This window comes from Eurosta solidaginis, chromosome 1 (genome assembly GCF_040869045.1).
Source record: "Eurosta solidaginis isolate ZX-2024a chromosome 1, ASM4086904v1, whole genome shotgun sequence".
Taxonomy (NCBI): Eukaryota; Metazoa; Arthropoda; class Insecta; order Diptera; family Tephritidae; genus Eurosta; species Eurosta solidaginis.
This window is the reverse complement of record NC_090319.1, coordinates 250,840,744-250,853,495: the sequence shown is the minus strand read 5'-3', so window position 1 is coordinate 250,853,495 and position 12,752 is coordinate 250,840,744. Positions and strand designations below refer to the sequence as shown.

At 46.2% G+C, this 12,752-nt stretch overlaps 1 protein-coding gene across 5 annotated transcripts in view; it reads left to right on the top strand.

Annotated features, from left to right (window-relative positions):
• The window catches only part of Alp4 (Alkaline phosphatase 4), a 63,362-nt gene extending 51,807 nt beyond the window's left edge, over window positions 1-11,555 (top strand). For all 5 annotated transcript variants that reach the window (XM_067760337.1, XM_067760340.1, XM_067760336.1 and 2 more), the window contains 3 exons: window positions 9,597-9,832; window positions 9,893-10,573; window positions 10,637-11,555. In XM_067760337.1, coding sequence (XP_067616438.1) covers window positions 9,597-9,832; window positions 9,893-10,573; window positions 10,637-11,296 — 1,577 coding nt within the window. In that variant the 3' untranslated portion in view covers window positions 11,297-11,555. The remainder of the gene's footprint in view (window positions 1-9,596; window positions 9,833-9,892; window positions 10,574-10,636) is intronic.
• The last annotated feature ends 1,197 nt before the right edge of the window (window positions 11,556-12,752 follow it).

Sequence of the window (12,752 nt, the reverse complement as noted above, 5' to 3'; positions counted from 1 at the left end):
CGGGATCGGTCCGGGATTACGCCGGGGTAATTTCGGGACTTTTTCGGGACTATTTCGGGATCATTTTGGGACCCTTCCGGGATCATTTCTGTATAGTTTTCGGGATCCGTCCGGGATCCCGTCGGGGTTATTTTGGGAAATTTTCGGGACTATTCCGGAATCATTTTGGGACTTTTGCGGAATCATTTGGGGTCTCTTCCGGCATCATTTCTGGATGGTTTACGGGATCCGTCCGGGACCCTGTCGGGGTCATTTTGGGACTTTTGCGGGATCATTTGGGGTTGCCTTCGGCATCATTTCTGGATGGTTTACGGGATCCGTCCGGGATCCTGTCGGGGTCATTTTGGGACTTTTGCGGGATCATGTGGGGTCTCTTCCGGCATCATTTCTGGATGGTTTTCGGGATCCGTCCGGGACCCTGTCGGGGTCATTTTGGGACTTTAGCGGGATCATTTGGGGTCTCCTCCGGCATCATTTCTGGATGGTTTACGGGATCCGTCCGGGATCCTGTCGGGGTCATTTTGGGACTTTTGCGGGATCATTTGGGGTCTCTTCCGGCATCATTTCTGGATGGTTTTCGGGATCCGTCCGGGACCCTGTCGGGGTCGTTTTGGGACTTTTGCGGGATCATTTGGGGTCTCTTCCGGCATCATTTCTGGATGGTTTACGGGATCCGTCCGGGATCCTGTCGGGGTCATTTTGGGACTTTTGCGGGATCATTTGGGGTCTCCTCCGGCATCATTTCTGGATGGTTTTCGGGATCCGTCCGGGAACCCGTCGATGTCATTTCGGGACTATTTCGGCATCATTTGGGGTACCTTCCGGTATCAATTCTAGATGGTTTTCGTGATCCGTCCGGGATCCCGTCGGAGTCATTTCGGAATTTTTTCTCGACTAATACAGGATCATTTGGGGACCCTATCGGCATCATTTCTGGATGGTTTTCGGGATCCGTCCGCGATCCCGTCAGGGTCATTTCGGGACTATTTCGGGATAATTTGGGGTACCTGCCGGCATCATTTCTGGATGGTTTTTCGGTATCCGTCCGGGATCCCGTCGGTGTCATTTCGGGACCATTTGGGGTCCATTCCGGCATCATTTCTGGATGGTTTTCGGGATCCGTCCGGGATCCTGTCGGGGTCATTTTGGGACTTTTGCGGGATCATTTGGGGTCTCTTCCGGCATCATTTCTGGATGGTTTTCGGGATCCGTCCGGGATCCTGTCGGGGTTATTTTGGGACTTTTGCGGGATCATTTGGGGTCTCTTCCGGCATCATTTCTGGATGATTTACAGGATCCGTCCGGGATCCTGTCGGGGTCATTTTGAGACTTTTGCGCGATCATTTGGGGTCTCTTCCGGCATCATTTCTGTATGGTTTTCGGGATCCGTCCGGGATCCTGTCGGGATCATTTTGGGCCTTTTGCGGGATCATTTGGGTTCTCTTCCGGCATCATTTCTGGATGGTTTACGGGATCCGTCCGGGATCCTGTCGGGGTCATTTTGGGACTTTTGCGGGATCATTTGGGGCCTCTCCCGGCATCATTTCTGGATGGTTTTCGGGATCCGTCCGGGATCCTGTCGGGGTCATTTTGGAACTTTTGCGGGATCATTTGGGGTCTCTTCCGGCATCATTTCTGGATGGTTTACGAGATCCGTCCGGGATCCTGTCGAGGTCATTTTGGGACTTTTGCGGGATCATTTGGGGTCTCTTCCGGCATCATTTCGGGATGGTTTACGGGATCCGTCCGGGACCCTGTCGGGGTCATTTTGGGACTTTAGCGGGATCATTTGGGGTCTCCTCCGGCATCATTGCTGGATGGTTTTCGGGATCCGTCCGGGATCCTGTCGGGGTCATTTTGGGACCTTTGCGGGATCATTTGGGGTCTCTTCCGGCATCATTTCTAGATGGTTTTCGGGATCCGTCCGGGATCCCGTCGATGTCATTTCGGGACTATTTCGGCATCATTTGGGGTACCTTCCGGTATCAATTCTAGATGGTTTTCGGGATCCGTCCGGGATCCCGTCGGAGTCATTTCGGAACTTTTTCTCGACTAATACAGGATCATTTGGGGACCCTTTCGGCATCATTTCTGGATAGTTTTAGGGATCCGTTCGGGATCCCGACGGGGTCATATCGGGACCATTTGGGGTACCTACCGGCATCATTTCTGGATGGTTTACGGGATCCGTCCGGGACCCTGTCGGGGTCATTTTGGGACTTTAGCGGGATCATTTGGGGTCTCCTCCGGCATCATTTCTGGATGGTTTCCGGATCCGTCCGGGATTCCGTCGGCGTAATGTCGGGACTATTAGGGGGTTATTTGGGGACCTTTACGGCATCATTTCTGGATAGTTTTAGGGATCCGTTCCGGATCCCGACGGGGTCATATCGGGACCATTTGGGGTACCTACCCGCACCATTTCTGGTTGGTTTTCGGGATCCGTCCGGGATCCCGTCGGGATCATTTCGGGACTATTTCGGGATCATTTGGGTACCTACCTTCATCATTTCTGGATGATTTTCGGGATCCGTACGGGATCCTGTCGGGGTCATTTCAGGACTTTTTCGGGATCCGCCCGTGATCCCGGCGGGGTCATTTCGGGACTATTTCGGGATCATTTGGGGTACCTAGATGGATAGTTTTCGGGATTCGTCCGGGATCCCGTCTGGATCATTTCAGGACTTTTTCGGGATCATTTGGGGTATCTTCCGGCCACTTTTCTAGATGGTTTTCGGTATCCGTCCGGGATACCGTCAGGGTAATTTCGGGACTATTTGGGGATAACTTGGGAACCTTTCCGGCATCATTTCTGGATAGTTTCCGGGATCCTTCGGGGCCGTCAGAGTCATTTCGGAACCCGCGACTAATGCGGGATCATTTGGGGACCCTTTCGCCATCATTTCCGGATGGTTTTCGTGATCCGTCCGGGATACCGTCAGGGTAATTTCGGGACTATTTGGGGATAACTTGTGAACCTTTCCGGCATCATTTCTGGATAGTTTCCGGGATCCGTCGGGAATCCCGTCAGGATCATTTCGGAACTATAAGGGGATCATTTCATTTTTTATCTTTCTTTAAGGGGATCATTTCACCTTCCAGCATCATTTCTGTATACTTTTGGGGATCCGTCCGGGATCCCGACGGGGTCATTTCTGGCCTATTTCGGGATCATTTTTGGGTACCAACCGGCATCATTTCTGGATGATCCGGGATCCGTCCGGGATCCCATCGGGGGAATTTCGGGAATTTTTCGGGATCATTTGGGGCCCTTCCGGCATCATTTCTGGATCGTTTTCGGGATCCGTCCGAGATCCCGTCGGGTTTATTTTTTTACTTTTTCGGGAAAATGTCATGGAATTTCGAGACTGTTCTTGGATCATTTGGGGATCCTTCAGGGATAATTTCTGGATGGTTTTAGGGATCCCGTCGGGGTAATTTCGGGACTTTTTCACGACTATTTCGGGGTCAGTTGCCCTTAAAGATCATTTCTGGGTGGTTTTCGGGATCCGTCCGGGATCCCGTCAGGGTTATTTCGCGCCTTTTCGGGACTATTTCGGGATCATTTTGGGACCCTTCCGGGATAATTTCTCTATGATTTTTGGGATCTGTTCGGGATCCCTTCGTAGTTTTTTCGCGACTTTATCTGGGATAAATTGCGGACCCTTTAGAGATCAATTCTGGATGGTTATCGGTATCGGTCTGGGATCCCCTCAAGGTCATTTCGGGACTTTTTCGGGACTATTTCGGAATCATTTTGGGACCCCTCCGGCATAATTTCTGGGGGATTTTCGGGATCTGTCCGGGATCTCGACGGAGTTTTTTCGGGACTTTTTCCGGACTATTTCTGGATTATTTGCGGATGTTTCAGAGCTCAGTTCTGGATGATTTTCGGGATCTGTCCGGGATCCCGTCGGAGTTATTTCGGGGTAATTTTGGGACCCTTCCAGGATAATTTCTTCATGATTTTCGGGATGGGTCTGAGTTTTTCGTGACTTTCGGGACTATTTCGGGATCATTTGCGGAACCTTCAGAGATCAATTCTGGATGGTTTGTGGACTTTTCCGGGATCATTTGGGGATCCCTCCAGAGTCATTTCTAGATGGTTTTCGGGATCCCGTCAGGGTCATTTCGGGCCTTTTTCGTGACTACTATTTGGGAATCATTTTGGGACTCCTCCGGGATAATTTCTGGGCGATTTTCGGGATTTGTCCGGGATCCCGTCAGAGTTTTTTCCGGACTTTTTCGGACTATATCGGGATCATTTGCGGACCGTTCAGGAATCAAATCTGGATGGTTTTCGGGATCCGTCCGGGATCCCGTCAGCGTCATTTCGGGACTTTTCGTGACTACTTCGGGATTATTTTGGGACCCTTCCGGCATCATTTCTGGATAGTTTTCGAGATTTGTCCAGGATCCCGTCGGCATCATTTCGTGACTATTTGGTGTCATTTAGGGACACTTCCGGGATCATTTTAGGTCTCTTCGAAACCGGTAATTCAGCACACATGGCCGTGGATTTACGGCAAATTATTCGTAATTAAAATTCGGTATGTTTTATCTTTAATATATCACAGCTTTTTCGTTCTATTTTTAAATGAATCCTGTAACGAACTATTACAACTATAATTAAAATTTTTGTAATATTTTAACCAACTAAATACCCGGAAAAACAACACTGCTTTCATTTAAAAACTTCTTTTTGGTTTTAGCTAATTGCAGTTTCACTCCTTTGTTCTATGAGTAGTAATTCTTTCACCCCTGTCATATCAATTAATTTAACTTAGAAACAAAATGTATTTTTTTTAATTCGAAAAAAGTGTATTGTACTATTCATGTAAGCGTGCCCATCAGCTCAGTTAGTTCTTTTTTTTTACTGTATTAAAAAATAAAATACATTGACAGAAAAAATTTTTAAACAGACAACTTGCTTATCAAGCTAACGTGAATAGCACATATATTTTATTTTCTCCTTGCGGACGGGGCCGCGGGTAAAGGCTAGTTATATTATAAATGGCAAAGTTTGGATGTGAAGATGTTTGGATGTTTGGATGTTTGTCCAGACGTTTGTCTTTGTGACTCAATCACGCAAGAACGGCAGGACCAATTTGGATGAAATTTTGCACACATATAGCCAGTAGTCTAGAAGGATCTACTAGCTATATATTTTTGAAAAGGGGCGTGGTCCCCGCCCCCTAGGAACAGTTATAATTTAATTATTATATTTTTTTGTCTTTGCGACTGAATCACGCCAGAATGGCTACACGGATTTTGATGAAATTTGGGACACAGGCAGTAGTCTACTAGCGAAATTTTTTTCGAACATGGAAAGAGGGGTGGGGGTCCCACGTTTACACATTATAACTTACGTACCAATATCACAGACTCAAGGGGTCAAATAAGTCGAGGGCTTACAAATTAAGCAGTGACACCCTCCGCCCCCTCCCCCCTTTATCACCCACTCTGGTGTAAAATCTATAAATTGTTATAACTCAATATAAATTTTCACCTAAATCAATAGTTTTTGGTATCTGGCACATGCAGATCGAGATCTAGAGAATTTTGAAGGAACGATCAGTGGTCCTGTCCTTTTACTCCCGCCATCCGCCCTCCTTCAATTGTTTTTATTAGCACGCTTTTATTAGCTTTACCTGTATGTTTCTATGTAACTTTTCATTCGCTCCTACGCCTGCTGCCTTATTAACATGGTTTTATAATTAGCTTCACCTCATATGGAGACCCTGGCGGGGTTATTTTGGGACATTTTCGGGACTATTCCGGAATCATTTCGGGATTATTTCGCGATCATTTGGGGACCCTTCCGGCATCATTTCTGGATGGTTTTCGGGATCAGTCCGGGAACCCGTCGGGGTACTTTCGGGATCATTTGCGTGCCTTCGAGAGATAAATTCTTGATGGTTGCCGGGATCATTACGGGACTTTTTCGGGGTTAATTTTGGTTCCTTTTAGGCATCATTTCTGGATGGTCTTCGAGATTCGTCCGGCATCCCGTCGGGGTCATTTCGGGACATTTTCGCGACTAATACGGGATCATCTGGGGACCCTTTCGGCATCATTTCTGGATGGTTTTCGGGATCCGTCCGGGATCTCGTCGGAGTAATTTGGGGACTTTTTCGGGATCATTTGGGGGCTCTTCCGGCATCATTTCTGGATCGTTTTCGGGATCCGTCCGGGATCCCGTCGGGGTCATTTCGGGACTTTTTCGCGACTAATATGGGTTCATTTGGGAACCCTTTCGGCATCATTTCTGGATGGTTTTCGGGATCCGTCTCGGATCTCGTCGGGGTCATTTGGGGACTTTTTCGGGATCATTTGGGGGCTCTTGCGGCATCATTTCTGGATGGTTTTCGGAATCCGTCCGGGATCTCGTCGGGATCATTTGGGGACTTTTTCGGGATCATTTGGGGGCTCTTCCGGCATCATTTATGGATGGTTTTCGGGATCCGTCCGGCATCCCGTCAGGGTCATTTCGGGACTTTTACTCAACTAATACGGGATAATTTGCGGGCCCTTTCTGTATCATTTCTGGATAGTTGTGCCGAACGGATCCCGTCAGGGTCTTTTCGGAACTATTAGGAGATCATTTGAGGACCTTTCCGGCATAATTTCTGGATAGTTTTCGGGATCCTTTCGGAGTCCCATCAGGGTCATTTCGGGACTTTTTCGGCAACATTTAAGATTGGTTTTCAGGATTCGTCCGGGATCCCGTCAGGTAATTTCTGGACTTTTCCGAGACTATTTCGGGATCATTTTGGGACCCTCCCAAGATCATTTCTGGATGGATTTTGGGATCTGTCCGGGATGCCGTCAGGATCATTTTGGGACTATTAGGTGATCATTTGAGGACCTTTCCGGCATCACTTCTACATGGTTTTCGGTATCCGTTCAGGATCCCGTCGGAATAATTGCGGGACTTTTTCGGGATCATTTGGGGTCCCTTCCGGCATCATTTCTGGATGGTTTTTGGGATTCATCCGGCATCCCGTCAGGGTCATTTCGGGACTTTTTCTCGACTAATACAGGATCATTTGCGGGCCCTTTCGGCATCATTTCTAGATAGTTATCGGGATCCGTTAGGGATTCCGTCAGTGTCTTTTCGGAACTATTAGGAGATCATTTAAGGACCTTTCCGACATCATTTCTGGATAGTTTTCGGGATCCTTTCGGGGTCCCGTCAGGGTCATTTCGGGACTTTTTCGGGATCATTTAAGGATGGCTTTCAGGATTCGTCCGGGAACCCGTCAGGGTCATTTCTGGACTTTTCCGAGACTATTTCGGGATAATTTTGGGACCTTCCCAAGATCATTTCTGGATGGATTTCGGGATCTGTTGGGGATCCCGTCAGGGTCATTTAGGGATGCGTTCGAGATCCCGTCAGGGTCATTTCGGGACTTCTTTGGGACTATGTAGGGATCGTTTCTGGATGGTTTACGGGATCCGTAAAGGGCCCCTTAAGGCTAATTTCGGGACTATCAGGTGATCATTTGAGGACCTTTCCGGCATCACTTCTGGATGGTTTTCGGTATCCGTTCAGGATCCCGTCGGATTCATTGCGGGACTTTTTCGGGATCATTTGGGGTCCCTCCCAAGATCATTTCTGGACGGATTTCGGGATCTGTTGGGGATCCCGTCAGGGTCATTTAGGGATGCGTTCGAGATCCCGTCAGGGTCATTTCGGGACTTCTTTGGGACTATGTAGGGATCGTTTCTGGATGGTTTACGGGATCCGTAAAGGGCCCCTTAAGGCTAATTTCGGGACTATCAGGTGATCATTTGAGGACCTTTCCGGCATCACTTCTGGATGATTTTCGGTATCCGTTCGGGATCCCGTCGGAATCAATGCGGGACTTTGTCGGAATAATTTGGGATCCCTTCCGGCATTATTTCTGGATGGTTTTCGGGATTTGCTCGGGATCCCGTCGGGGTTATTACGGGACCTTTTCGTGGCTAATACGGGATCATTTGGGGATCCTCTAGGGGTCGTTTCGTGACTTTTTCTGTATTATTTCGGGATCATTTAGGGACCCTTCCGGCATAATTTCTTGATGGTTTGCCGGATCCATCAGGATCGTTTCGGGACCATTTTGGGATCATTTGGGGACCCTTCCGAGATCATTTCTGGATCCGTCCGCGATGCCGTAGGAGCCATTTCGGGATTTTTTGTTACTTTTCCGGGATAGTTTTTGGACCCTTCCGGGATCATTTCTGGATCTGTGCGGAATCCCATTTGGGTCATTTCCGGACTATTTCGGGATCAATTTGGGACCCTTCCGGGTTCATTTCTGTATGGTTTTCGCGATCCGTCGTGGATCCCCTCGGAGCCATTTCGGAACTTTTTCTGGAGTATGTCGGGATAATTTAGGGACCCTTCCTGAATATTTTCTGGATTGTTTTTGAGATCCGCCCGGGAGCCCGTCATGGTCATTTCGGAACCTTTTCGGGATCATTTTGGAACACCTTCAGGGATCATTTCTGTGTGGTTCTCTGGATACGTCTAGAATCGTGTGGTTGTCATTTCTGGTTTTTTTGGGACTATTCCGGGAACTTTTGGAGACCCTTCCGGGGCATTTTTGGATGGTTTTCGGGATCCGTCCGCGATAGCGTGGGGGTCATTTCGTAGCTTTTTCTGGATAATTTCGGGATCATTTGGGATGCTATCAGGTTATCAACTCATTTAGTTCTTTTTTTTACTCAATTACAAAAATAAAATGCATTAGACAAAAAAAAATTTTTTTAAACAGATAACTTGCTAAGTAGGCCAACGCGACTAGCCCATATATTTAAATTTCTCCTTGCGGACGGGGCCGCGGGTAAAGGCTAGTAAATACATAATTGCAAAAAAATGGCTTGGTATTATAACTATGTTAAAAAGGAAATTTTAAAAATCGTGATCCATTAAAAAGTTACATTGTTACATGAAGTGACCAAAATGCTCATGCTATCTTACGGTACGCGTGTTCTCGAGGATTAAACGGTTCAGAATGAAAACCTGGATCAATTCAAATCTATTCCAAATTGGACTAAAACATACCTTATGTTCCTTATGACCATATGGTACAAAATGTTGCGTGGAAACTGTTTTAGAGATTTTTAGCGATGGAGTTTTAGCGTTAGCGAAGGTTGGAATTTGGGGACTGCACCCGAATTTCAACATTCGATAACGCTAAAAGTTATTAAAACAGTAACAAGTGCGCAGAAAGATATGCAATATTTAGTAGCATTGATTACAAAGAATAGCAGCCTAGCTCTAATACTCTTACATGAGACTTAGGCGGTTATTCCTTATGATCGTATATTTAGTGCGTTAGCGAATATTGGAATTTGGGTGCTGGTTGCAAATGTTAAGCAATGTAGTAGTTTTGGCTCTATGCAGGCTTCTATTAATCATCCGCGTGAAACCGGCTCCTTAGCTGCCTTTGGTTATTAATATAAGTTAATATTTGGTTGAATTGATGTTGAACTAAGAAATACCACTATTTAAATCATATTTTCATAAGCTATGTACTTAATCACATTTATGTCAATGCACGGAATGTATTAAATATATTTATACCCTCTTTTGCATTAAATTGCAGATGCCGCTTTTTGGCATAATATTGCTATGACCCAACTCGAAAAGACCCTAAAGCTGGCACAGAAGACGCATGAAGTACCGCAAAAAGCAAAGAATATTATAATCTTCATTGGTGATGGTATGGGTCTAACAACTATAACTGCTGGTCGTATTTACAAGGGACAATACCTAAAGCATAATTCCGGTGAAGAAGAAATGTTGGCTTTTGATGAGTTCCCCTACACTGGTTTGGCAAAAGTAAGTTCAAATTTGGCTAAACAAAAATTTACCTAAAAGTAAAAGTGAGTTTATTTGTAGACATATAACGTGGACAAACAAGTACCTGATTCCGCTGGTACCGCTACTGCCTTATTTTGTGGGATCAAAACTGATTATGGAGCCATTGGAATGGACATCACACGTTCCAAAACAAATCCCACTCAAGGCCGATTAAAATCCATAATGGATTGGGCGCAAACAGAAGGCAAGCGTACTGGCATTGTAACAACAACTCGCATTACACACGCCACACCAGCCTCCACCTATGCGCACATCTATCATCGCGATTGGGAATGTGATACCAAAGTTCCGGCCGAATCAATTGGTAAACATGTCGATATTGCTCGTCAGTTAGTTGAAAATGCACCTGGTAACAAATTCAATGTAATTTTGGGTGGAGGATTATCACCTATGGGTGCCACGCGCACGAATGAACCCAACACGGTGCGTTTCGGAGGGGACAACGAAGAAGTTTGCAGTCGAGGAGATGGTCGTAAACTGGTACAAGAGTGGCTTAAGCTTGGCAATAATGAGTCGCGTGTATTTGTACAATCCCAAGATCAGCTAAAAGAAGTTCATCTAGAAGAAACCGATTACTTGATGGGTCTTTTCCGTAATAATCATATAACGTATTCCATTGCGCGGCAGGAAGGTGAACCTTCGCTAAGGGAAATGACCGAAGCCGCTATTCGTGTGTTGGAGCGTGGTGACGATTCAAAGGTATGAAGAGCATACATAGACATTGCATAATTATTTTCTCTTATAAAAAATATATATATGCAGGGTTACGTGCTAATGGTGGAGGGGGGACGTATTGATCAGGCTCATCATCAAAACTATGCTCGTGCAGCAATGCGTGAAGTACTTGAATTTGATATGGCTGTACAAGCTGCTTGGGATATGACCGATGATGAGGAGACGCTAATTATTGTAACTGCTGATCATTCGCACGCAGTCACTCTTAATGGTTATCCGTCACGTGGTGCTGATATTCTTGGCTTTGCTAATAAGACAAAAGTTCCCTTATTCTATGAAACGATCTCATATGCTAACGGTCCTGGCTATTATGATCATTTAGCAAATGGCAGTGTCGGGGCTGTGGGAGCTGAAGTGTGGCTACCACTTGAGAAATTCTCAGCTCAACAACGTTTGTCACCAACATATCGTCACCGGGCCACATTGCCTTTGGAGGATGAAACGCATGGTGGTGAAGATGTGATTGTATTCGCAAATGGACCTGGGGCAAATCTTATTCGTGGCGTTTTCGAGCAAAACTATTTGGCGTATGTGATGAGTTACACCGGCTGTATGGGTCCAGCTAAAAATATTGATAACAGCTGTACGGTCGGCTTCAGAGAAAGTTCTAGTGGGTCGATGCAAATAAATCAGAGTAGTTTTGTCTTTTTATCTGCAATCTTTTTGTTAAATTTTCTCTTTTTGTAAAGGTATTTTTATTTATACTTCCTTAGCTGAATTCCTATCATTGTTGTTTTTCCGAATCCTTAAAATATTTTAAATATTGTAAACTAAACTGTAGGCTAGTCCTAAGTATTAATGAGTAAGATCGAAAGTATGTACAAATTCAAGTGTTTGCTGTATATTTAAGATGGTGGCCCTGTAGGATAAAAATAAAATACAAGCCGCGATAAAATCCGAAGAGATTTTAGACCGAGCTTCTCTTCCAATTTGCATCGTGCTCATATTCACATTTTTGCTACAAATTCGCCAGACGAGTCTTACATGTTTTTACGCCGACAGCGAACGGCACCAGCAAGGTAGACGACTTTTCACTGAAAAGCTTTCATCGCAGAAATGCACTCGAAGTGTTTGCCAAACAGGCGGAGCCACAAAAGATTTATAAAAGTTACGAGGACGTCGGGTTTTGGGATCTAGCAACCAGAGCAACCTGTCCGATGCAACCATCCCTTGCACCTGACACACTGACAAGAGTATGACCGTCCTATGAAGATTCTTTTCCGCCAAGCGCAGCAAAACCATTTCTCAGGACCGGGGTTGGAACAAGGACCCGGATTGGGTTCGATACCTTCCCTGAGCAGGAGAGTATGGCGCAGTCCCGCTGCAAGGATCTGCTGGGAGGATGACAATTTGTAGGAGGGAAGCAACAAATTAAATGGGGTTACACTGAAATGACAGCGAGTTGCCCCGGTATATAGAACCGGCTGCCTTGGGAAGCGCTGACATATCTGTCCGGTCAGGCGATGCAAATTTAGGAATCATCAACTTCTACATCCCTACTTCATCTGTTGCGCCAGTCGATACTTCCCTGACATCATCGCACTATTCACTGGCTAAAATCGCATAATCCTAGCCCACCCCAGCGGGTTAGGGGCTTAGAATATACCCACGGTAGGTATGCCTGTCGTAAGAGGCGACTAAAATAGCAAATTGATTGAAGGCGTTTGTGTAGCGCAACCCTCCCAGAGGGTTGCCAGCGCAACATAAAGCTTCTCCAACCCAATTGTCAACCTCACCTACCCGTGGCAAATCTTGTTTCATTAACAGCCGAGGCTCTGGCGACCCCAAGTTCCTCATGGAACTAGGGGGTGGGAAGGGCAGTATGGCCTAAAAGGTTTAATGTGATCATATAAATCGTTTCTGAGATGGCGGGCTAGTACATTAATGGTGCTTTGTTACCGGAACGTACCTGATCTATATCCGGCAAAGGAGCATCAATATCGATAACATTCCCCAAAGCCTTCGGGGAGTGTCTTTATTGTTAATACAACAACAACATTTCAATACCCACCACATTCTGATCTACAAGCGGCCAGCAGAGGCGAGATGTTGGCGGGCCAAATAGATGAAACGGCGTTCTGCACGATAAACGGGGACGCCCCCACACGTATCGTAGGGAGCTGTCACAGTTCGCCAGACATTT